Below are 25,418 nucleotides of genomic sequence, written 5' to 3'. Positions count from 1 at the left end.
GAGGTCAGGTCGAGACCATCCTGGCTAACACGATGAAACCCCATCTCTACTAAAAATACAAAAAATTAGCCGGGCATGGTGGAGGGTGCCTGTAGTCCCAGCTACTCGGGAGGCTGAGGCAGGAGAATGGCGTGAACCTAGGAGGCGGAGCTTGCAGTGAGCCGACACTGTGCCACTGCACTCCAGCCTGGGCAACAGAGAGAGACTCCGTCTCAAAAAAAATAAATAAATAAAATAAAATAAAGGAAGGCAGGCCGGGCACGGTGGCTCACGCCTGTAATCCCAGCACTTTGGGAGGCCAAGGCGGGCGGATCGCAAGGTCAGGAGATCAAGACCATCCGGGCTAACACAGTGAAACCCCGTCTCTACTAAAAATACAAAAAAATTAGCCGGGCGTGGTGGCAGGCGCCTGTAGTCCCAGCTACTCAGGAGGCTGAGGCAGGAGAATGGCTTGAACCCGGGAGGCGGAGCTTGCAGTGAGCCGAGATTGCGCCACTGCACTCCAGCCTGGGCAACAGAGCAAGACTCTGTCTCAAAAAAAAAAAAAGGAAGGCAATATGATGTGGTGGTTAAAAGTCCAGTGTCATTCTAACCAGACTTGAATCCCAGTTCTGCCCCTCACTCACCATGTGACAAGAGTGACCTTGAACAAATTAGCTAACTGCCCCGGACCAGTTTCTCCATCTGCAAAATAAGGATGATATAAGCATCTACCCAATGGGTGTTCTGTGAGGACTGAGTTAATGTGCAGGAAACACAAGAACAGTATCTGGCACATAGGAAATACACAAGTTAGCAATTTATTATGATAACTCTGCAATATTTTCAGCCACTCTGAAGGTTCCTGGTCATCCATTCTGGGCACAGTGTGACATTTACCTGGACAGGAGAATGGCACTAGAAGATGAGAGAGATTCGGTGCCTAAAAATTACTACAAACAGGCCGGGCGCAGTGGCTCACGCCTGTAATCCCAGCACTTTGGGAGGCCGAGGCGAACGCATCATGAAGTCAGGAGTTTGAGATCTGCCTGGCCAACATGGTGAAACCCCGTCTCTACTAAAAATACAAAAAATTAGCTGAGTGTGGTAGCAGGCGCCTATAATCCCAGCTACTCGGGAGGCTGAGGCAGGAGAATCGCTTGAACCTGGGAGGCGGAGATTGCCGTGAGCCAAGATCTTGCCACTCCACTCCAGCCCACGCAGCAGTGCAAGACTCCGTCTCAAAAAAAAAAAAAAAAAGAAGAAGAATTACTGCAAACACATAGAAAACAGCACCATATGGAGCAAAAGAGAACAGCTGGAGAATGTTTTCATTCAGAGACCCCACAGGATTTCAAAAGCCAGCTACCATCAGCAGTTATTTCTGCCCCCAAATCACCCTAAAATGCAAATCCCATCACTGTGGCTGGCAAAGGTCTGGGATATGGCTCCTGGAGTCTAGGGAGCAGTCTCCACCAAGGACGGTGCTGGCTTCTCAGGTTCCTCTCCCAGATCTACAATCCGGATGGCGTTTTCCTTCTTGGAAAGCCAGAAGGCAGCATAGACTGGCTCTGAAAACTTGCAGGCAAACTTGTGAACCAGAGTCATGGCATCATACTCTACGCCGTAGAAGGAAAGGATCCCTCCCGGGAAGTCGACATAGACCCCGAGCCTCCGGAAAGGGCCGGCTTTGAGCAGTGTCTCCATGTCACTGTGCCAGGCCGTGAACTCCTTCCCGTTCCATTGGAGGCTCCAGGAGAAGTTGTTTCCGGAAATGCAACTGTTGCGCTCCTCCCCTTTCCGGTCGATGCCTTTGCAGGTCAGGCCAACGTAGGTGCCTGCCCCGAAGATCTCCACCTCAAAATAGTACCTGTGCAGATACAGACTCTGCTGGGACAGCACCTGCCGCCAGTGCAGGAACCTGCTGGGGAGGTCTGGGTAGGGGTGCTCCCAGGGCGTGGTGTTGGTGACCTTGCGGTTCTCCTCCTGCAGCCGGAGATACCTGTGTGCCGTGTCTGGGTCAAACGTGATGTCATGCGCATCTGAGGAGACACAGAAGGCAGGAGAGTGGTTCAGGAACTGACAGCTGATTCAGACAGAACGCTTTAAACCCAGCTGGGCCCCAAAGCACATATGAGAAAACATCCATTTCTCTGGTCTCTATTTACCCAGGCTGCTGTTTCCCTAGGAAAAGAGGTGAGTGAAGACCAGAAAACAGAGAGCACAAATCATCTACACCCTTCCCTTATGAAGCTCAAATTGCTTGACATTGATATTATTTGATGAACTGAATCAAGAAATATATTAATTTACTCATTCATTCATTCATTCATTCATTCAACAAACATGTATTGAATGCCTGGCATTATTCTACCCAGTGTTGGCAAGTGTTTGAGGAAGCAGGTACTCCTATACCCACATTTGATCCATTCATTCATTTTTTAAAAGATTTGACCAACATCTTAAAAATGAATGAATGGATCAAATGGAGCATGAAGAACTCTCAAACATGCCCTCATATTCTCCTCCCACTCCCAAAGAATAATAGGGTCTTATGCACCCCATTGCTCAAGTCAAGCTGTATGTCATTTTTGACATTTGTTTTGCCCTCATCCCCTTCCCCTATCCTCACTACACACACAGGAAGCAGTAACTCCTATGGATTCTACCACTTCTCTCCAGCCCCCTGCGTTACCCCCCACCTAAGCCACCACTTATTTCACTTGGACTAGTGCAATGGGTTCCTGACTGGTCGTTCGCTGTTCTCTCTTGCCCCCTTCAAGACCTTCTCCACAACAGAGGTGTGCTGCTTGTTTCAAGCTGTAGGCTGAGGCCAGTCATGTTGTTCTAGCTTAAAACCCTTTCATGGTGCCACTTGCTCTTATGATAAAGCAGCGACCCCTCACCCTGGCCTACCAGGCCTCACATCCCTGGTCCTTTCCTGTATCTCTGACTCTCTCTCTTGATTACTACATTTCCACCGTGCTGACCTCAGACCTACTCAGCACTCAATCCTCTTTGAGCCTTTGGTACAGCCTGTTCCCTTAGAGGTGTGATCATGCCCTACTCTGAGTCTGGTGATTCCTACCGATCCGTTCAGGCTACAACTGAGAGTTCATGTCCTCGAAGAGGCCCTTTGTGACTCTAAATCACTCTCTCTCAGAGCACCATGGCTTTTTAAACTTGGCGCCCCTCTCCATTTGTAATAATATATTCATGTGAGTGTTTGCTTCCTGCTTGTCCTCCCTCTAATCTATGAGCTTCACATTTTGCATGGGATTCTTCTCTAGCTCAGAGAAGATGCTCAGTATATACTTGCCAAGTGAATTAGCATATTAAACGCTATTTTAAAAATCCCATAATTAAAAAAGTTCTCACTGGGTTCAGAGGCTTATGCCAACACTTTGGGAAGCTGATATGGGAGAATCACTTGAGGCCAACAGTTTGAGACCAGCCTGGGCAACACAGCAAGGCACCATCTCTACAATTGTTAAAAAATTTTTTTTAAGTAGCCAGATGTGGTGGCATGCGCCTGTGGTCCCAGCTACTCAGGAGACTGAGGGAGGAGGATTGCTTGAGTGTGGGAGGTCAAGACTGCAGTGAGCCATGAACAAGCCACTGCACCCCAGTCTGGGCAACAGAGTGAGACCCTGTCTCAAAAAATATACATACATACATATATATATGTCTACATGTATATATATGTAAACATACAAAATATGTGTTAAGTGACTGTTTATGTCAATTAACAGAAGGCTATTACTAGTTAAGTTCTTGAGGAATCAAAAGCTACATGTGGATGTTCAACAATATGAGGGATTGGTATCTCGACCCCCACATTGTTCAAGGGTCAGCTGTGCAGTGTTTTAAAAATGCTAATGGACCAAGTCAATACCACTTAATAACAGGTCAATGAGTTATGCAATTCTGGCCAAGTCATACATAGAAATGAACCACTTGGTAACTAGCCAAGACTCTTCAAAGTGCTATGGTCATGAAACACAAGGATTGAAAGACTGATCCAGACTGAAGGGGACTAAGAAGACATGGAAACACCTGTGACCTTGGATTGGACTTTGGGACAGAAAAAAAGGGCATTGATGAAAGAGTTGGTGAAAGCTGAATAAATTCTGTAGATTAGTTGATAGCATTGTAGCGATATTATTCCCTGGTTTTGATCAATGTATTACAGTTATGTAACGTGTCAACATTAGGAGAAACTGAGTGAAAGATATATGGGAATTCTTTTTCCTATTTCTGTAATATTTTTGTAAGTTTCATATTATTTCAAAATGAAAAGTTAAAAAAATTGTTTAAATTAAATTTTAAGAAGTATATCATTTAGGGATAGACATGAAGTTGCAAGAACCTGAAACCTAGGTGAGAGATGGCGGTTCTGACTTAGCAAAGCACTGCACTGATATCAACAACTGGAGAAGGGGGTGCCGTTCATAACTTACACTGGAGGAACTGTTCCCTGGTGCTGGGCTCAGGTTTGGAAGTCCAATATTTGCGCTGAACAACGGCAGACACTTGAGTTCTGATGTCATACTCCTCTAGAAAATCAGAGAGCTGTGAATGCACACCTGTCCAGGTGGTCAGGAGAATCTGCAAATCAGGACTTCCCAGCCACCCTTCCCTGGGCTTCCTGGGGAAAGAAGGGGCTGAAGCCTAGTAATGTTTCACAGAAATATGCTCAATAGACTACATTTCTTTCATAGGTAAGGCATAAACCACTGAAAAAGTGATCCAGACTATCTTGGATTTCACTTAAAAGTATAGGCATCAGCAACCTGGGAAGCTAGTCACAGAAATGCCAGCCGATGGCATAATATAAGCACGACTAATTGTCCTTCTCTGGGTCTCAATTGTAAAAGAAAATCATTAAGATGAGAGTCCATTAGTAACACACCCTGTCTGAAGAATGGCTTTGAAAATGAGACATTTGGCTGGGCACGGTGGCTCACACCTGTAATCCCAGCACTTTGGGAGGCCGAGGTGGGCAGATCATTTGAGGTCAGGAGTTCGAGACCAGCCTGGCCAACATGGTGAAACCCCATCTCTACTAAAAATACAAAAATTAGGCAGGTGCCTGTAATCCCAGCTACTAGGGAGGCTGAGGCAGAATAATCTCTTGAACCCGGGAGGCAGAGGTTGCAGTGAACCAAGATTGCGCCATTGCACTCCAGCCTGGGTAACAGAGCAAGACTCCGTCTCACACACACAAAAAAGAAAATGAGACATTCCCCTGATTTCATCCTCCCTTCCCTGACTCTCCGTCACCTTCCTATCATCTACTGCTAGAGACACACCCACTATAGTCCATGGCCCAGAATGCGTCTCACCTTCCTTGGCAAACTCCTGGAGCTTTTCCTTATAGTTCTCCAGCAACTGGATTAAGTGTACAGTGGAGTCCGTGATAACTTTGCGGATGCCCGAGAGTTTATCCTTCAGCCCTATGTAAACACTAGGGAAGGTGATGTCTTCAGTATTCTTAAACTTGCAGTACTCCTGCAGAAAAGGAAACAGCAGAACTTGCTGTGGTTTCTGTATTTCTAAACTCGGGCTTCTCTCCTCATTAAGTCACTTTTTGCATCTGTAAAATGGGCTGACGGTAATGTGTCCTTCACAAAGAAAGTACATGTAAAGTGTCAAGCTCAGGGTCTAACAAAATAGAAAGCACTTTTCTAGCTGCTAAACCCTCAGAATAAATGGGATTTTAAAAAATCAAGTGAGAAAGTGGGCTTTTAAAAATCAAGATGTACTAGATGGCCAAGAACAGCCCCAATACACAGTCCAGACTGGGGACCAAAAAATAAAGAACATTCTTGCTTTGTTCATTCCATCAGTACTTGTTTTTTGACAATTTAAACACAAGCCATGGTAGAAAATGGAGGAGCTCTCAGGCAGGAGTGCTGCCTCTTCTTTGTCAATTTCATCCAATGCATAAATTTCTGTAATTCTTGTACCTTGCTTTGTATTTGGAAAGTGTTTTCACACAGATAATAACATAGTTTCATGTAAGTTTCAAAACAACCTGTGATCGGGAGAGATGCTTTCGGATATAACACAGTATCAAACTTCAGCTGCAACTGAAGCATTAAAGAGCAGACCAGGTATAGCAGAAAACACAGCAATGAAAACAGCTGTATGAAAATGATTAGATAGAGCCATGGAAATCAAAACCAGAGAATTGACAGAGAAAAGGGTAATTCAACATTTTAATGCTATATACTGTACATGACAAAAGTAGCATTTTAAATCAGTGGGAGAAAGGATAAGTTATTCAATAAATGTTGTTTTGAATGCCTAAACAACAATTTGGGGGGAAATGTTATCTTTTGCCAAAATAAATAAATATCTTTTTTTTTTTTTTGAGACATAGTCTTGCTTTGTCACCCAGGCTGGAGTACAATGGCGCGATCTCAGCTCACTGCAAGCTTTTGCCTCTGCTGGGTTCAAGCGATTCTCCTGCCTCAGCCTCCCGAGTGGCGGGGACTACAGGCGTGCGCCACCATGCCTGGCTAATTTTTTGTATTTTTAGTAGAGACAGGGTTCCACCATGTTGGTCAGGCTGGTCTCAAACTCCTGACCTCATGATCTGCCGGCCATGGCCTCCCAAAGTGCTGGGATTAGAGGCGTGAGCCACCGTGCCTGGCCAATAAATAAGTTATCATACACTAGAATTTATTTTATACGTATTAAAGTCTTTTATGTTAAAAATAAAGTTACAGGCTAGGTGCAGTGGCTCACACCTGCAATCCCAGCACTTTGGGGGGCCGAGGTGGGTGGATCACGAGGTCAGGAGTTCGAGACCAGCCTGGCCAAGATGGTGAAACCCCATCTCTACTATAAATAAAAAAAAATTGGCCAGGCACGGTGACTCACGCCTGTAATCCCAGCACTTTGGGAGGCCGAGGTGGGCAGATCACGAGGCCAGGAGATCGAGACCATCCTGGCTAACATGGTGAAACCCCGTCTCTACTAAAAATACAAAATATTAGCTGGGCGCGGTGGTGGGCGCCTGTAGTCCCAGCTACTCGGGAGGCTGGGGCAGGAGAATGGCGTGAACCCAGGAGGCAGAGCTTGCAGTGAGCTGAGATAGCGCCACTGCACTCCAGCCTGGGTGAAAAGAGTGAGACTCCGTCTCAAAAAAAAAAAAAAAAAAAAAAAAAAAAATTGGCCGGGCGTGGTGGCTCACGCCTGTAATCTCAACACTTTGGGAGGCCGAGGCGGGTGGATCACCTAAGGTTGGGAGTTCAAGACCAGCCTGACCAACATGGAGAAACCCCGTCTCTACTAAAAATACAAAAAAATTAGCCGGGCATGGTGGCCCATGCTTGTAATCCCAGCTACTCAGGAGGCTGAGGCAGGAGAATCGCTTGAACCCGGGAGGCGGAAGTTGCAGTGAGCAGAGATCGTGCCATTGCACTCCAGCCTGGGCAACAAGAGCGAAACTCCGTCTAAAAAAAAAAAAAAAGTTAGCCAGGCGTGGTGGCAGGCGCCTGTAATCCCAGCTACTCGGGAGGCTGAGGCAGAGAATTGCTTGAATCCGGGAGGCAGAGGTTGCAGTGAGCCGAGCCGAGATCATGCCACTGCACTCCAGCCTGGGTGACGGAGCAAGACTCCATCTCAAAAAACAACACACACACACACAAAAATAAATAAATAAAGTTACAAAAGGAGAAAAGAGAAATAATTTATATACTCTTTGGGTAGATCTTAAGGGAAACTTGTGAGGTGGGAAGCCAAATGGTTATTAAATGGTTATTCATATTTTCTTTGTGTTTTGATATTGAAAAGCAAAGAAACTGACAGAAAGAGAGACGCTTTGTTGGTGTTTCTGTCTTTCTCTGCTTCTCTTTTACTCATTCGAAAGTTAACTACGTTGTATTTGTGTGAGGATTATGGATTTTTTTTCTTTTTTGTGTGTTTTCCAAGTTTTTCACAATAAACATTTGTTTTTTGTAACTACCAGATAATTTTTTCAAAAATGCAAGCAAGAAAAAAATTGTATTTCAGCATATCAGAGCTTGGATGGAGCCTTCTGAAATATTTACTCCAGTGGGCTTGTTGATAAATGAGAAATTTGAGACTCAGGGATGTTAAGAGCTGTTACAGAGCTGTTTTGTGACAGATTCAGGATGTTGCAGTTTACCCCCAACCTAGTGTTCCTTCCCCGAAAGGTTACATGTTCTTCAGATCTGGCTCCAATGGCTTATGGTTTAATGTCTGATGATACGTTGTAATGAAAAGCATTTCCTGGTTCCAACAGCTTACCTTTAACGTCTAATGATACATTGTAATGAAAAGCATTCGCTCTTCTGAGCCTTCCTCAGTTACTCCAGCCACAGCCCTCTCTGAAAAGCAGCAGGCTCCAGTCTCATCCCTACCAAGCAAACCTCCATGCAGTGGACTGCTGGAGCGGTTTATAAAACATACTCACTGACTCTCATCATTCTCCCATCTGAAGCCCTTCCCAGCCAGACACCTGCCTGGCCGTGCTAGCCTCATCACTCTGCACCCAGTACCCCAGGCTCCACCCTTGTTAAAGCACCTTGGCTCCCCAAGTCAGCTGTGCTTCCTCAAACCTCTCTGCCTTTGCATATGTTGTCCCCTCTACGTGGAACACACTGCACATTGAACCTGACTCATCTTCCAGGACCTGCTTCAAGCTTCCCTGCTCTGAGCAGTCCTTCCTCCCTGCCCCTCCTATACTCTGCTGAATGAAGAATCTGCTTCTGTCTGTTCCCACAGCTCCCTGTGCACACCATTTAACAAAAAACAGTTCCATTCACAGATGGCCATGGGCCTAGCAAAGAGAGGGTGCTTTCTGGGGCAGCTGTGGGATGCCTCTGCCCCCGCACCCCCCATACCTCCAGGAACTGTACAGTGTTGCTGATGGCCACCATCCTCTCCAGCTCCTGCTTGCTTTTCTCCATCTCGGCACTCCTGTACTCCAGGTGGGCCTTGATACCGTTGGCCTGGCTCAGCGCAGCTTGCTCCTTCTCCTCTAAGAAGAGCACCACATTGGCCTGGGCCTTCCTTACAGCAGCAAGGAGTTCCCCAAACTGCATTTCAGCCACTGCTTTGACCTCTGACACCGACACCTGGGGGTAGGGGTGGGGGTGGAAGGCAGCCAAACATTTCTTAGTGAGGCATCCAACTTGATAGAAGCTCAACATACAGAAATGTCAGCTTGAGAAACACACATATTAGGGAGCAGTTCCCTATTGTAAAAGGAATCCTTTATTCTCATGTGAATTCCAGGTTCCTGGAAAAAGTATTTACGTATTAACTTGGTCCCCTCATCCATTTGATGAGAGAGTGAATTCCTCTATGACCTCTGAGATCCCTCACAACCCTGACACTCTGGGATTGTTAATCAAGTTTCCGAAATTGATTTTCCTACCAGAGCAATGCGTGTATTCAGTCTACTTGATAGTTATATTTCAAGAGGTAAAGAATTTGGCTTTTTTTTTTGTATAATCAGCATGAATTAGCTTTCTTAGCATTTCATTATGCCCAGTTAAACTGACCACTGAGTCCATCAGAGCCTGCATGTCTAAGATGATACTGTCGCTACCACACACAATCCCCATAAAACGTTTAGGGTGCAGATGACCATGGCACCCAAGCAATTCCAGGACAAGCATGTATATGCAGAACAGAATGTGACATTCAAATAAAATATAAAAGAAAACCCATGTGAGAAACATTAAGGGTTTGAATGACAGGGCACATGCATGTGGACTCTTCTGCATGGTGAGCATCCTCTACGAATGCCTTCAATCGGTATCACGTTTACGACATCTTTCCAAGTTCTGAAGGGTTCCTCTTCTCTGGTATTTTTAAGAATTGGTGCAGATGGCCGGGTGCGGTGGCTCACGCCTGTAATCCCAGCACTTTGGGAGGCTGAGGTGGGTGGATCACGAGGTCAGGAGATCGAGACCATCCTGGCTAACATGGTGAAACCCTGTCTCTACTCAAAATACAAAAATTAGCCAGGTGTGGTGGCAGGCGCCTGTAGTCCCAGCTACTCGGGAGGCTGAGGTGGGAGAATGGCATGAACCTGGGAGGCGGAGCTTGCAGTAAGCTGAGATTGCGCCACTGCACTCCAGCCCTATCCTATTTGAGACTTTCTGAGCACCCCTCCAGGTGCTGTTTTCTCTTTCTCCTCCCAATGTAAAGGGCCAGCTCTGAACATCAGGGCTCCAAAGTGAGTCAAACAGCAGATATCCTTGGGCAGAGGCTTCAGGGGCACCTCCCATCCCTGGCAAGGAAGGAGAGAGGGAGAGAGGGAGGGAGAATGAGACCCAGATCAAAAAGGGGAGCACAGTAAGGAGAGGACTCAGAAAGGATGGGATTCTGGGCCCAGGCTGAGTGGGAACCTAGAGGTTTAGAGGGAGATAGGAAGAAAAAATGATGACACCAGATAGGTCTTCTGCCTGGCTCAGGCCCTGGCTTAGGCCAGGGCTCAGCAATTCATTCCATGAGAATGGTCTCTGATCAGTCTTCAATCTGGTGGCAAAGGGAGGAATAAGCAGGGGAAAGAAAGCAAGGGGTATCCCTACTGGAGGAGGATGGTAGGAGGACACAGACAATCTCCCTATATTCTCTCTCTCTTTTTTTTTTTTTTTTTTGAGACAAGGTCTCCTCTGTTGCCAGGTTGGAGTGGCACAATCTGGCTCACTGCAGCTTTGACATCCCAGGCTCAAACGATCTTCCCACCTCAGCCTCCCAAGCAGCTGAGACCACAGGTGCACGCCTTCATGCCCAACTAATTTTTATATTTTTTGTAGAGATAGGAGCTTACTATGTTGCCCAGGCTGGTCTCAAACTCCTGGCCTCAAGCAATCTGCCGTCCTCAGCCTCCCAAAGTGCTGGGATTACAGGTGGGATTACGTCCGGCCTACATTCTCATTTTTATGCCAACTTTTCCATTACCTGTTGGCCTCCTTGAGTTTAGGAAGCTGGACAGAGCTGGGAGCAAATAAGCTGTGGTAATAGGATTAAGGAAGAGCGGGGATGGTAGACTTTATCCAAACTCTTCCAGCCTATACCAAGAAAAGCTTTTGGACAGGTGATGGTGTTGAGAAGCCAGGGCAGCAGGAGAGGCGATTTGGGAAATCTGAGGCTATCTGGTGTCATGGCTCCCTCTGGAGCCCTGTTGTTCAGGGCTGGCCCTCACCCTTGGGAGGAGGAATAGCAGCACCTGAACCAGCTGCTCAGAAAGACTGCAGGTGGGGACAATAGTAGAGAAGGAGGCAGGCAGAGAATGGGCTCTGGACTGTGGATGGGAGGCTCAGAGCACTGTGTGAAGAGTGAAGACCTGAGAACCAGGAAAGCTACCTGGGCCCCACCCAGGCCCCCCAAGTGGCAAACCTGCTGCATGGGGCTCTGCCAGGTATAGGCTCTGCAGCCCTCTGACACTTCACCTCTCTCCCTGTTCCCACTCTCCTGAGAATGAGGACCCTCTGCTGCTAGCCTGGTCACTCTTCTAATTATGTAACAATAATCATAAAAACAACCAACATGTAGTAAGTTCTTACTATGTGCCAGGCACTTTTCTCCTAGCAACCCTAAAAGGTAGGTACTATTAGGGTCTCCATTTCTTAGATAAGGAAACTGAGACACTGATACATAGACTGATTTGCCCAAGATCACACAGCCAAGGTTTGAACCAAGACTGTCTGTCTCTGGAGTCCATCCCTTTGACCACCATTCCACACTGCCTTGAAGTAGGGCCCAGGGTTAGGGATCCATGTGTCTGCAGTATAGCACTTAGCTGGCGCAGCCTGTCCTCTCCCTCTGGGCCCTGGCACATTCACTAGGATGAGCTGGGGAGGCACATGAGGAGTTCAGCTGAGCTTTCAGCCCATGGGCTGTGGCTGTGTGGGGGTTGCAGGGAAGGACCTTTAAGTTCAGCCCATTAAACAGAAGCTCTCCCAAGACCAGAGAAGAGACAGGGCTTAGCCCCTTGTTCACTGTGGGCACCAGTTAGGGGAACATCCTATACCCATAATGGACTATAAATGCACAGGCTGCTGCTGAGCAGGTGACCAAGAGGGAAAGAGGCCAAGACTCCCAGCAATTCCTGAACGAACTGTTTACAGGTGTTGCCTCCTTGACATTGCAAATACTGTAAATTCTGATATAGTAATCATTGCTGGATTTAAATCTAAAAGTCAAATTACATTTCCATATGGCAAAGAAGTAACGATGAAGAAATCTACCTCAGAAGACAGGAGAGTTTTGCTTATAACTATTTGGGAGCGGGGGCAAATGGTGGTGGTGATGTTTGATCCTGGCTCTGCGTTAGCTAACGTGTCCTAGTTCCCTGGCTTACTCACCCTTCATGTCCACTCAGGCTCCAGGTATCCAGGCTCTAGGAGTCACAGAGGCCACAGAGTGCTCCCTGCCTGCACTGCCCGCTCCCGATCACCTCCAGAAAGCAGGAGCAGGACACAGCATGGGAACCAGCATGAGGGTGTTGTGGGAAAGGAGCAGAATCCTGTCTACAATTATGACCTGTAGGTTCCTCATAGAAGCACGATACCACGAGGCTAAGAGGCCTGAGACTAAAGACAAACTCAGGATCCAAATCCTCACCCCCAGCCCCAACTGAGGCCATCCTGAGGAAGGATGGTGGAAGGGAGGCATCAGATGATATTGGTGGATTGAGATTGACTTCTGCTGTGGCCTGGCCCTCATTCCTAAACCCTCCCATTGAGAAACACTTCTTGCTTGAATGTAAATGTAATGTGCAAAGGGCATTACTTACTGCGAAAATGATGACAAGCAGAAATAGTACAGAGAGGAGAGGCCTCGACACATTCAAGGAGCCAGCAGGTAATGGTTTAAAGAGTTGAGGGTGGTGTACACGCCTATCAATATACTGAGTCATTCTTAGGTCAAGGGAGCAACAACTCTAGGTTCTCCCATTCCATCAATCTAGATGGCCCTAGACAAGTCTTGTCATCTCTCCATGTCTTCATGCCCCTTGTGCATGGTAGCTATTGTAATAACTACCTCCCTGGTCATCATGTACTTATGAAAACTGAGGAGGGATCAAAGTGTCTGAAAATTAAACAGCTGGGAAACACAAGACCCTCCATGTGGTTCTACAGGTTATCTTGAGCCTGGAAATCCATTATCTCTGAAGGTTTATAAGACTTTAAAGGGATAATTCTCTTTCTTCCTTTAATAAGATATTGTGGGTAAGAAAGAGGTGTTTCATCCTTCAGTAGCTGGTTGGTTGTAAACACCCAGGAGGTGAAAATTAAGTTGAAATGAATACCTGCATTAGGGGTAGATGAATGGATGGATGGATGATGGATGGAATCATTCATTCTCAAGATATAAAGATGACAATGCTGATTCACTTCCATAGGGTAGGTGTTTAGCATTCTCTCTCTTTTTTTTGAAACACAGTCTCACTCTGTTACCCAGGCTGGAGTACAGTGGTGCAAACTTGGCTCACTGCAGCCTCTGCCTCCTGGGTTCAAGCAATTCTCCTGCCTCAGCCTCCTGAGTAACTGGGACTACAGGCGTGCACCACCATGCCTGGCTAATTTTTGTATTTTTTAGTAGAGTCAGAGTTTCACCATGTTGGCCAGACTGGTCTCGAACTCCTGACCTCAAGTGATCCGCCCGCCTCAGCCTCTCAAAGTGTTGGCATTACAGGTGTGAGCCACTGTGCCCGGCCTGTTTTGCATTCTCTTCTGAGTGGTGGTTATTGGCTTGCCACTGATGAGAGGCACTTGTAGAACTCCTCAGAGTCCACTTGGAGACCACTTGCTGCCTACTTAGCCTGGCACACCATGGCCTTCTCAAATACCATTACCAATCCTGAGTTCTCAACTCCTTTTTTCCAGCTGCCAGGTCATAGGACTGGTGAGACTCACATGCAGAACACCCTCATATAATGCAAGAAGCCAAGATTACGTATAGTTTCTGGACCTCTGAGTAAACACCCAGCCCCACACACACATACACCCTGTCAAGACAGCATAAGCAAATGTAGAAATAAGAATGTTGTTATTACAGGATTAGTCTTGGTTCTAATTTATATTATTAAAAAGCAAATCACTTGCCAGGTTAAACTTAAACTAATTTCATAACAAATCCTGACATCAAGGTGAGGCTACCCCGTGGTGTAGTCAACTGTACCTACAATTATCATTTGTGGAGAAACCCCAAGGAACCTACAGGAATGGAGGCTAGGCATGCAGTACCATGTCCCACACCCTCACAGGCCTGGCTGACCCAGGCTGGTCTTACCAGAACAGACTTTTGGTTGGCCTGGAGCCTGGAGACGGCATTTTCATTCAACTTGAGTTTCCGCTCCAAGTCTAACTGGGTGCACTGGAGTTCAGCCTAAAAAGTGGAAAGCAGAGAATTAAGGAGGAAGGAGCCCAACGCACACAGAAGGACACGGGCACTCTCCAGCCCTGACATCCCCGCCCTTCTTCCCTGGAAAGAAGTTTAACCTCTGTGGCTGATCTCAGAAACCAGCCAGGAGGCACGAAGGGTCGGCGGTGAGCCCGTGCCCTCCTGGGGCTGCAGTCAGCATGAGTCAGTGAAAATACAGTGAGCACATATGCCGTGCTGCTCACCATTTCAAGCATTTTGTGGATTACCCCACACCATCCTTGCCATACCCACGCTAGCTGTAAATCAGAAATAAAATCCTAAGCCCCCCAACAATCTGAATGGATCCCTCCTCTCAGCAGAGGGCATTCCAAAGTTAACCTGAAAAACTAGTTCAGGCCATCATGGGAAGGGAGGTCAGACATGGCTCATTATAACCTCCTCCCTTCTGGAATTACTGATACAGCAGACTCTTTCAGTCTGATAAGAAACATTTACAATCTGTTCTCTCCAAAACCTCCTCCCTGGAGGCTTTACCCACATGATAAAACCTTGGTTTCCACAACCTCTTATCATCTTAACCCAGACATTCCTAAGTCTTTAGACAATAACTTCACTCTTTCAACCAATCAGAAAATCTTTGAATCTACCTATGACCTGGAAGCCCTGGCTTCCAGTTGTCCCACCTTTCCAGACCAAACCAAATTACATCTTACATGTATTTGATTGATGTCTCATGTCTCCCTAAAATGTATACTAGGCTGTACCAAACCACCTTGGGCACATGTTCTCAGGGTCTCCTGAGAGCTGTGTCACAGACCATTGGTCACTCATATTTGGCTCAGGATGAGTATCTTCAAATATGTTACAGAGTTTGACTCCTTTTGTCAACATAGGTAAACATGATTATTATTTCAAATGTACAAGTGATAAAATCATGTTTCCAAATTCATCCATGGAGTCGAGCCTAGGCTGACCCCACAAGAGCCTCACAGGGAGGGTAGGGTTGGAGCCAGATGGCCAGGTGGGAAGTCCACATTTTTTTTTCTTAGCAGTTGAAACTTTGGGCAAATTTACTTATGAATAGGAAAAACAAACTTTCTTTGTCTTATAGTCACACAACACAGAACACTTTTGTAACTGAAACGTGGGTTTTTTTCCACATGAAGCCATTCGTCAACATCAACTGGGTGTCCTAAGATGTAACTCAATTCCGACACTCCCTACCTGGAGATGGAAGAGATGCACGGGGCAAGGGATGTGGGAGAGAAGTGACACCTCCATGCCCTCTCCAGGTGCAGGGTGCACACCCTCCAGGGACTTCCACCCCTTCAGCAATCCAGAAGCTCCTGGAAGCCCAGCCATTTGGGTTTATTTATTTATTTATTTATTTATTTAGAGATGGAGTCTCGCTCTGTTGCCCAGGCTAGAGTGCAGTGGCGTGATCTCGACTCACTGCAACCTCTGTCTCCTGGGTTCAAGCAATTCTCCTGCCTCAGCCTCCCGAGGAGGTGGGACTACAGGCGTGTGCGACCACGCCTGGCTAATTTTTTTCTATTTTTAGTAGAGATGGGGTTTCACCATGTTGGTCAGGCTGGTCTCAAACTCTTGACCTCAAATGATCTGCCTGCCACCTCGGCCTCCCAAAGTGCTGGGATTATAGGTGTGAACCACCACACCTGACGCCTTTTGGGTTTATATGGAGGCTTCATTGTGTAGGCATGATTGATTACATCATTGGCCATTGGTGATCCTCTCAACCTTCAGCCTCACTTCCCTCCCTGGAGGAGATCGGGGAGATGGGGCTGAAAGTCAAACCCTTTAATCATAGGGTTGGCTCCCCTGGCAACTAGCCCCCATCCTGAGGCTCTTGGAAGCCCCCTCAGCCACCCAGTCATCTCACTGGCATTCAGACACTTATCACTTCAGAGAGTCTGGGGGTTCTAAGAGCTGTCGGGTGCCAGGAAATGGGGGCAGAGACCAAACCTAAGTTTTTGTTGTTGTTGTTGTTTTTGTTTTTTGAGACGGAGTCTCACACTGTCGCCCCACACTGTCGCCCAGGCTAGAGTGCAATGGTGCAGTCTTGGCTCACTACAACCTCCACCTCCCAGGTTCACACGATTCTCCTGCCTCAGCCTCCTGAGTAGCTGGGATTACAGGTGCACACCGCCACACCCGGCTAATTTTTGTATTTTTAGTAGAGACAGGGTTTCACTATGTTGGCCAGACTGGTCTCAAACTCCTGACCTTGTGATCCGTCCACCTCGGCCTCCCAAAGTGCTGGGATTATAGGCGTAAGTTACCGTGCCTGGCCTGTTTCTTATTTTACAACTTAATATCTCTAAACTTCCATTTATTCACCTGTGAGATGGGGATCAGTAAAGTGTTTGCTTCATAGGATTAGGAAAGAATGGACTAATGAGATAACACATGTCACTAAGAACTTTGTATAGTACTAGGGACATTATTAATGAGTTCCATAAACATCAGTGGGTGCCAGCATCGTCATCATCATCATCATTACTCCTGCTACCATGGCTGCTTTCCATTCATGTTCTGTATTCGAAGGCAGAGCCAGCCCTCCCAGCCCAGGCAAGTGCCTGCCCAAGAACCTCGGGTTTGCCTGCGTTGGCCCCAGCTTCAATCTTGCCTCCTGGGATGCACTAAACACCTTCCGCCAAGAGGTGTGCCAAGGTGCACTTAAGCCTTTGCAAACTTCAAGACCCTGTCACTTCCCTACTTCCACAAGGGTGATATAGGGAAAAAAAGAAAAAAAAAAAAAGAATAGCTTTCACTGCTTTTAATAGCTTCTGTTTGCATTTAAAGCTGCGAGTCATTGTGCCCTAATAGAATTCAGAGGGCATAAAACTGTCTCTCCATTCTCCACTGAAGACTGGGAGAATTCCAGGCCCCCCGGGGAGGGAAGCAGCTGCAGGCAGAAGGTTCGCCTCTCCAGGACACTGCAGAAGGGAGGAAATGTTTGCTCAGGCTCCAGGTCACTGAGAGTGGAGCTGAGGGGGCCCCAGTGACCTCTCATCCTTGATACCTGAGACGTGATGCCTGGGAGTGGGGAGTGGGGGTGGATCTGGCCTATTTGGGGGCAATCCTGGAACCTTGACCTATGAAAAAGGCTTACACAGTGACCCATTCCAGGGGAGAGAAAAGGAACATGAGCTGCTTGTTTAAATGTGGTGGAAGACACAGCAGAACACACCCTAGCAACAGGCTCCTACAACACGGCATCTAAACAGCAGGGACAGAAGAATGTGTTGAAGCAGTCGGCAGCAGCGGAGCCATAGGGAAGCACCCAGGGAGCAACCAGAGTGAGGGGCTTCTCTGCTATTTGCAGACTACCATAAAAGGAGAGAAAAGGACTTCCTAAGTACATAATCGGGGACCTTCCTGAGTGAGTCACCCCAAGAAAAGGCACTCCCAGTTACCTCAAAAGGTGGAGCCACTTTGAAAGACTTGTTTCTCCAGTTATTCCTGTTCCTTGAAAATGATGGGGTGCCTCAGACTCTGGCTTCAGGGTTTCCCAAGAGGTCAGCCGCACACACATCTCAGGTCAGAGTGGGCCCTGCCCAGAAGCGGGACTGTGGTGCCCATGAGCACAGAAAGTTCTGGAAGGCAGGGCACACAGAGCTCTGCCTGCTTCAGCAAGACAATGACAAATGTGTCAAAAGGCACACTATTTGGAGTCTGAAATATTTTGGGACCTGCCACTTGCTGGCCATATGGGCTTTGTCAAGTCATTCAAGCCATTTAGCTTCTCATCTGGTGCAAGACTACATAAATATGCTAACAGAAGGGTTCCTTCTGCTACAGGGCAAGGGTGGCACACAAAGAGTGGCAGCCAGGTCATGTCAGTGTAATGCCCAACCTTGTTTTTCCCTTATTCACCTAGCCTTGTTTCTCCCTTAGCTGACAGAACCAGACAAACTCCATCTTGGCTCTTTCACTGGCAGCCCCTTCCTCAAGGACTTAACTTGTGCAAGCTGACTCCCAGCACATCCAAGAATGCAATTAACTGATAAGATACTGTGGCGAGCTATATCCGCAGTCCTCAAGAATTCGTCTGATTGATAACGCCCAAAGCCCCGTGTCTATCACCTTGTAATAGTCTTAAAGCCCCTGCACCTGGAACTGTTTACGTTCCTGTAACCATTTATCCTTTTAACTTTTTGACTACTTAACTTCTGTAAAATTGTTCTAACTAGACCCCCACCCCGCCTAAACCAAGATATAAAAGTTAATCAAGCCCCTTCCTCGGGGCCGAGAGAATTTTGAGGGTTAGCCGTCTCTCGGTCACCGGCTAATAAAGGACTCCTAATTCATCTCAAAGTGTGGTGTTTTCTCTAACACCCCTGGGCACATTAGAGATGAAAAATAGGAAGAACAGGGAGAGTGGGAAGAGAGAAGAAAATCCCAGACTGTGCCAGTTCCTTTGTATTCCAAGCACGCAGGGTTAGCCTTTCTAGAGAAGGAAGCACTAGAGTCCACCTGGACGGTGACTGCATACCTCGGTCAGCTGCTCAGAATTCACCATAGTACATATGGCCAGCTCAGTCACATAAGACACACACTCCCCCCTCTCAAAATACTTACAGCCTGGGAGAATAAGAAAAACAAGTTATATAATACTGAGTCCTGGGCATTCCTCAAAATGGCTGAAAGAAATTCTTTTTTTTTTTTTTTTTTTTTTTGAGATGGAGTCTCGCTCTGTCACCCAGGCTGGAGTGCAATGGCGCAATCTCGGCTCCCTGCAACCTCTGCCTCCCAGGTTCAAGCGATTCTCCTGCCTCAGCCTCCTGAGTAGTTGGGATTACAGGCGCCTGCCACCGTGCCTGGCTAATTTTTGTATCTTTTTTTTAGTAGAGACAAGGTTTCACCATGGGTCAGGCTGGTCTCAAACTCCTGACCTCAGGTGATCCACCCGCCTCGGCCTGCCAAAGTGCTGGGATTACAGGCGTGAGCCACCGCGCCCGGCCCAAGTAATCCCTTTCCCAAGTGGCCACATACACCTATCACCCACCTTTTGGCTGCCAGCAAACAGGCTGTGAGTGATACCAGTTAACCGCTCCCCAGATGAGCGTGGATACTTTTGGCTCTAGATACTTGGCTCTTGCTCACCATGGAGACTGTGTCTGCAGTCAGCATCCAGTCCTGAACTTTCTGGGACTGATGCTGAGGTTCAGTGTCGTGGCCTGGCATTAATGCTCTCCAAAGATCTAGGACAAGGCTCAGCTCAGGTCTTCCTGCCTTAGGAACCTGCCCTGGCCTCGCTCCCAGGGTTGGCTCCAAAGGTGCAGTAATTGCACTGTGCCAGCCTCTTGGCACTCTGTGGAGTTAGGGTATGTGCCTTGGCTTCCTGATTAGAGTCCAAGCTCCTGGAGGCGAGACAGTGCAGCCCAGCACTTAGCGATAGGAAGCACTCAGTAACATTTGATACGCTTGAGGAACACGAAAGAACCATACCTGCTTCATGGGTCAGAACAAACAGGAAAGGCAGTCATAGAAGGAGTCCAGATTTCATACATACACACACACACACACACACGTGCGCGCGGTCTCACTTCTACATAGCAAGCCTGAGATTCAGAGAAGGTGAGAAGACTTGGCAGCCAGCAGGCAAGATCAGCTGCTCTTAAAACCAAAGGGGGCCGGCCGCGGTGGCTCACGCCTGTAATCCCAGCACTTTGGGAGGCCAAGGCAGGTGGATCACCAGGTCAGGAGATCGAGACCATCCTGGCTAACACGGTGAAACCCCGTCTCTACTAAATATACAAAAAAATTAGCCGGGCATGGTGGTGGGCACCTGTAGTCCCAGCTACTCGGGAGGCTGAGGCAAGAGAATGGCGTGAACCCGGGAGGCGGAGCTTGCAGTGAGCCGAGATCGTGCCACTGCACTCCAGCCTGGGTGACAGAGTGAGACTCCATCTCAAAAAAACAAAAAAACAAAAAAACAAAAAAAAAAACCAAGGGCCCTGGGGATGCTGGGCTGGGGCAAAGGGAAGTGCTGAGGTCCACATGAAAAATAGCTGGGCTCTGGAAGCTCAGCAGGAGAGAAAAGATAATGAAAGAACACCCACCTCTCAAAGCACACAGTGTCTGCCCACAGATATGGCTAGAAACCATAGGAGCTTCAGAAAGGGTTCACTTGGTTAACTGAGAAATTAGTCGTTCTGTGGATCCTAAGCAGGATCTCAGCCACTTTGTGTCTTCATGGCTGACCCTGCTGTTTGCAGTTTCCTATACACAGCATGCCTGCCCAAGTAATTAGCCCTTCAACATGACCCAAAGTGACCTTCAGCAAGTAACTCTAGCAGGCCTGGGCTAGCTGAAGGGACTACTGGGCTTCCGGAGCCTTCGTTATGTCTGATGACTTTCAAAATCATCCCAGTGGAGGCTTTAGCCTCGTCAAGGTACTGTGTCTTCTAGGCTGGTCTCCTGGGTGCCTTGCAAGAAACCTTTTGACTTCTAAGATTTGGACAAGCCACCTAGAGTGTGGCTACACTTACAGAGTAAACTTGCTCTCCGAGCTGAAAACAAGGACACAGGACAAGGACACAGGAAGGACAAGAGCTCTTTTAAGCAGACCAGAAAGCAGAGGGGTCTGGGGAATGGGGTTTTAGCACTGTACCTAAAGCCATGTTGCTTTTCAGCCCCAAACTGCCCTCAAGCCCATTCCTCAGTTGTCCTCATTTTACCTAATACACTTCTCTCCTAGGATGTCTGAATTCAGAGTTCTGTGCGTGCTCTCCACGACTCCTCCTGCTTGGAATTGCAATTATCCCACGTCTCTGTAATACATTAGGTGCCCTATATTTAAAATTTGTATTGTATCTCTGTTGGTACAGGCATAGAACATTTCTGCAAGGAAACAAGAAACTATAGACAGTATTAGCCTTCGAGGAGAAAAGGGAGGTTTGGTGATCTGGGATGGACTGGAGACCCTCCTTTCCCAGTAAAATCGATTGCACTGTTTGGTGGAGATTATTATTATTATTTGAGACGGAGTCTCGCTCTGTCACCAGGCTGGAGTGCAGTGGCACGATCTCGGCTCACTGCAACCTCCGCCTCCCAGGTTCAAGTGATTCTCCTACCTCAGCCTCCCTAGCAGCTGGGACTACAGTCACCCGCCACCACGCCCAGCTAATTTTTTGTATTTTTAGTAGAGACGGAGTTTCACCGTGTTAGCCAGGATGGTCTCGATCTCCTGCCCTCATGATCTGCCCACCTTGGCCTCCCAAAGTGCTGGGATTACAGGCATGAGTCACCGCGCCTGGCTGGTCAAGATTATTTTTTAACATCTTCATGCGTCACTTTTCCAGTTAAAAATAATAAAATTCTTGTATATGTGTGGCAGGTTTTGGTGCAAAAAAAGAGGATAGGTAATATTGTGATTTTTGTGTCCTTTCTTCATGTCCCTCCAGTAGGATGGCTTTCCAGAGGCTTCCATTCCTCACTCCGTGACTTAGTCGACTATGAGCTTGGACAAGTGTGGTGGAGATAATGAGGATATGAGATAACTTCATAGTTATTTGAAGATTGGGTGAGAAAATCCACAAAAAGCATTTAGCACATGGCAATACTCAACGAAGGCTATTTTCCCCAACTATAGGAGCTTTTTCCTTTGATCTATTTCTTTATCTACCTGTCCTCCTGATGGGACACTCCCTACCCTGGAAACACTGGAAACAGTTTGGCAAGTGGCTTCCCGGGCCGGAAACAGTGACTCACTGGCATCTGGAATACAGAAGTTTCCAGAACAATCCCACTAGCACCAGCTAAAATCTATGTCTAGGGATTGGCAGAAAGGAGGGGCCCTGGCAAGTAGACCCCCTTTCCTAGAAACCGCTTTCCTTTGATGCCAGGGAACATTTGCCAAGAAATGGCCATAGGTCTGCCATCTGCATGCAGTGTCAGCAGGGAACTTCCTTGATGATGAATGTAGGAAATGTGGGGCAAACGTCAACTACACTTCCCAACTGAAAACTAAAAGTGTTCGCTGAAAGTCAAAGTAGAAGAAAAAAAGCATATGAAATGCCAAACCAATTTCCAGGAACTTCTCCAGGATCTAGCTTTAGGGCAAAGAAAAACGAGTTGTTCTAGAAACAGTTTCCTTATCTGATGCAAATAAAACGATGGGCTATGAGCATGATGTTTCTTAGTCTCTCCTGACACCTCCATCTGGTGAGGAACTTTTATCATCCCTAAGCCACCTGTGACATTATACCTGGACCTAAGTTTCAAATTCTCTGCTATCTTAGCACTTTTCAAGCTCTTAGATTTCCTGTTATCTCCAGAGGGGCCCATTCTACTGGTCTCTTGTTTGGGGTAAAGAGAAAAGGAGAAACTAGGAGAAAGAGTTGTTCTTTTCTCTTGAATTTCTGCCAAGGTTTTATTTCATGAATTGACAATGGATGTGCCACGCAGATCCAGCCAGAGGGACATATCACCGCCCTAAGCCCCCAAAACTTCTGCACCTTCCACCCAAACACACATCACCAAAAGCTGTATAAGGCACAGCAGGAAACTAGCAAGAAGGAGGAGAGATAGACCCAGACAGAGATCGCACAGAGACAGTGGGACAGAGATGGGGACGGAGCAACCTACTCCACACAGTTTCCAAAACCAAGTGCAATGTATATTTACACTGACCCAGCAGGCAGACACCGAGGCTAGTTTTTTACAGGTATGCTCAGAGCACAGTAGTGGCGTCAGTGGACCCAGCGGCTGCAGCCAGCCGGGCACACCATCCCCCACCGCCCTCTCCCAAATGGATGAATGGACCCCAAGCACTCACCTCCTTGTCCCTGCGGGCTGCATCCAGGGAGACTATGGTGTGGCCACTGTGCTCCTGGCAACAGTCCTGGCAGATGCACTGCTGATCAGGGCAGCAGAAGGCAGACAGTGGGCTGTGGTGGGCAGGGCAGTATCGCCAGTTGTGGTCCTTCACTGGCTCGGTCAGCAGGTGGCTTTGCAGTTTGATGTTCACCTGATGCGGCTGCAAGTGCTCTTCACAGTAATTCACCATGCAGGTTAGACAGGACTTCACCGCCTTCACTCTTCTGGTGTCATCAAGGCAGAAGTCACACAGGACCTCTTTCCCCTCACCAGCAGGATTCCCCTGCTCTGCAGAGTCGCTGTCCTGTTCCTCTGTCTCCCCACCAAGCTTCTCGGAGGAGCCCACATCCTCTTCTTCCACTGGGCTGGCCGACCCAGAATCTGGGCTGGGTGACCCAGAGTCTGGGCTGAGAGGGGCTGGGGGCTGAGCAGTGGCCCCGGGCAGTGGCCCTGGAGCCATCAGATCCAACTCAGCCATCTGGGAGGCTCTGCTCCTAGGCTGTCTTTCTTCTGTCCCTTGGCCCAGGATCTGTGCAGCCCAAGTCAGACAAGAGAACCACGCCTAGATGATTGCAGCTGCTGCAAGATTTTAACTGTTTCCTCCCTCCCAGAGGAAGCTCAGCCACTCATTACTGTGTGCTGGCGCTGGATGGCAGCCAGATGCGATGACGACAAGGCAGCTCGAGTACTCAGGCCCAGGACAGCCAGCTCAGGCTCAGGCTGCCTCCCCAGGTCCAGCCCTGAAACTTCTATTCTTATGTGAATCATCTGTACCCCATAGGCTCTGCTGAAGACCACGTGTCTCTGTGCCTGCTCTGGAAAGGACAGAAGATTCCTGAGCTCTGTTATAAGCCTGTGTGGCTTTGTGTGGTCTGACAAGCTACATTTTTTTGTTTTCATTTTTAAAGAGATGTAAAATGTAAGGACTTCAACACCAGGACAGCCATTCATCTACTCCCATTTCATAGAACTGGACATGAGGCAGCTAGGAATAGGACGCATGTTCCTTTTTTTTGTTTGTTTTTTTTTTTTGAGACGGAGTCTCACTCTGTCGCCCAGGCTGGAGTGCAGTACCATGATCTCGGCTCACTGCAACCTCCGCCCTCCAAGTTCAAGCGATTCTCCTGCCTCAGCCTCCCGAGTAGCTGGGATTACAGGCGCCTGCTACCGTGCCCGGCTAATTTTTTTTATTTTTATTTTTAGTAGAGACGGGGTTTCACCATCTTGGCCAGGCTGGTCTTGAACCCGATCTCGTGATCCACCTGCCTCGGCCTCTCAAAGTGCCGGGATTACAGGCGTGAGCCACCGTGCCCAGCGGTTTTTTTTTTTTTTTTTTTGAGACAGAGTCTTACTCTGTCGCCCAGGCTGGAGTGCAGTGTGGGATCTTGGCTCACTGCAACCTCTGCCTCCTGGGTTTGTGATTCTTCTGCCTCAGCCTCCTGAGTAGCTGGGATTACAAGCGCCCACCACCACGCCTGGCTCATTTTTGTATTATTAGTAGAGACAGTGTTTCACCATGTTGGCCAGGCTGGTCTCAAACCCTTGACCTCAGGTGATCTGCCTGCCTGGGCTTCCCAACGTGTTGGGATTACAGGCATGAGCCACTGTGCCCAGCCAGGATGCATACTTCTGATGCTGACCTTCCCATATCATCTTCCTGAACATTCCAGTATGTCCGTCACACTCGTGGAGATGAACGTCACGTGGGTACTCAGTGGAGATCAGGAGGGTCAGGGAAGACTTGTCTCCTTCCACAGAATGCTCCCTTCAGGTTAACAGCCCTTTTGCCCACTTAACAAAACATTCCTAGACATGGTGTTATAGTTGGGACACTTGTTCCCACAAACCTCATGTTGAGATTTGATCCCCAATACTGGAGGTGGGGCCCGGTGGGAGGTGTTTGGGTCATGGGGGTGGATCCCTCATGAATGGCTCGGTGCCATCCCCACAGTGATGAGTTCTCCTTCTATTAACATTAGCTGCCACGAGATCTGATTGTTAAAAAGAGCCTGGCACCACCCCCTCTCTTAATTCCTCTCTCCATGTGACCTGCCCACAGTGGATGGAAGCGGCCTGAGGACCTCACCAGAAGTAGATGCCAGCATCATGCTTCTTGTACAGCCTGCAAAACCGTGAGCCAAAAGATCTCTTTTCTTTATATGTTACCCCCACCCCCTCAGGTATTCCTTTACAGCAACACAAACACACTAAGACATATG

The 25,418-nt window shown here is 47.8% G+C and overlaps 1 protein-coding gene across 5 annotated transcripts in view; it reads right to left on the bottom strand.

The window, feature by feature from the left end:
* Window positions 1-314: 314 nt before the first annotated feature.
* The window catches only part of TRIM16 (tripartite motif containing 16), a 44,767-nt gene continuing 19,663 nt past the window's right edge, over window positions 315-25,418 (bottom strand). The window contains exons 1-6 of one of the 5 annotated variants that reach the window (XM_032138020.2): window positions 23,159-24,180; window positions 14,263-14,358; window positions 8,856-9,089; window positions 5,325-5,490; window positions 4,440-4,535; window positions 315-2,021 (exon numbers count right to left, since the gene is read on the bottom strand). In XM_032138020.2, the coding sequence (XP_031993911.1) occupies window positions 1,438-2,021; window positions 4,440-4,535; window positions 5,325-5,490; window positions 8,856-9,089; window positions 14,263-14,358; window positions 23,159-23,677 (1,695 nt within the window). In that variant the 5' untranslated portion in view covers window positions 23,678-24,180 and the 3' untranslated portion in view covers window positions 315-1,437. Of the gene's footprint in view, window positions 2,022-4,439; window positions 4,536-5,324; window positions 5,491-8,855; window positions 9,090-14,262; window positions 14,359-14,597; window positions 14,629-14,733; window positions 14,778-23,158; window positions 24,181-25,418 lie in introns of those variants that run through there. The other 4 variants (XM_058431998.1, XM_058431996.1, XM_058431997.1 and 1 more) reach the window with 4 other exon arrangements.

This window comes from Hylobates moloch, unplaced genomic scaffold (assembly GCF_009828535.3).
Source record: "Hylobates moloch isolate HMO894 unplaced genomic scaffold, HMol_V3 SCAFFOLD_19, whole genome shotgun sequence".
NCBI lineage: Eukaryota > Metazoa > Chordata > Mammalia > Primates > Hylobatidae > Hylobates > Hylobates moloch.
Note: the sequence above shows the minus strand (reverse complement) of the source record. Positions and strands in the feature narration are given on the sequence as shown.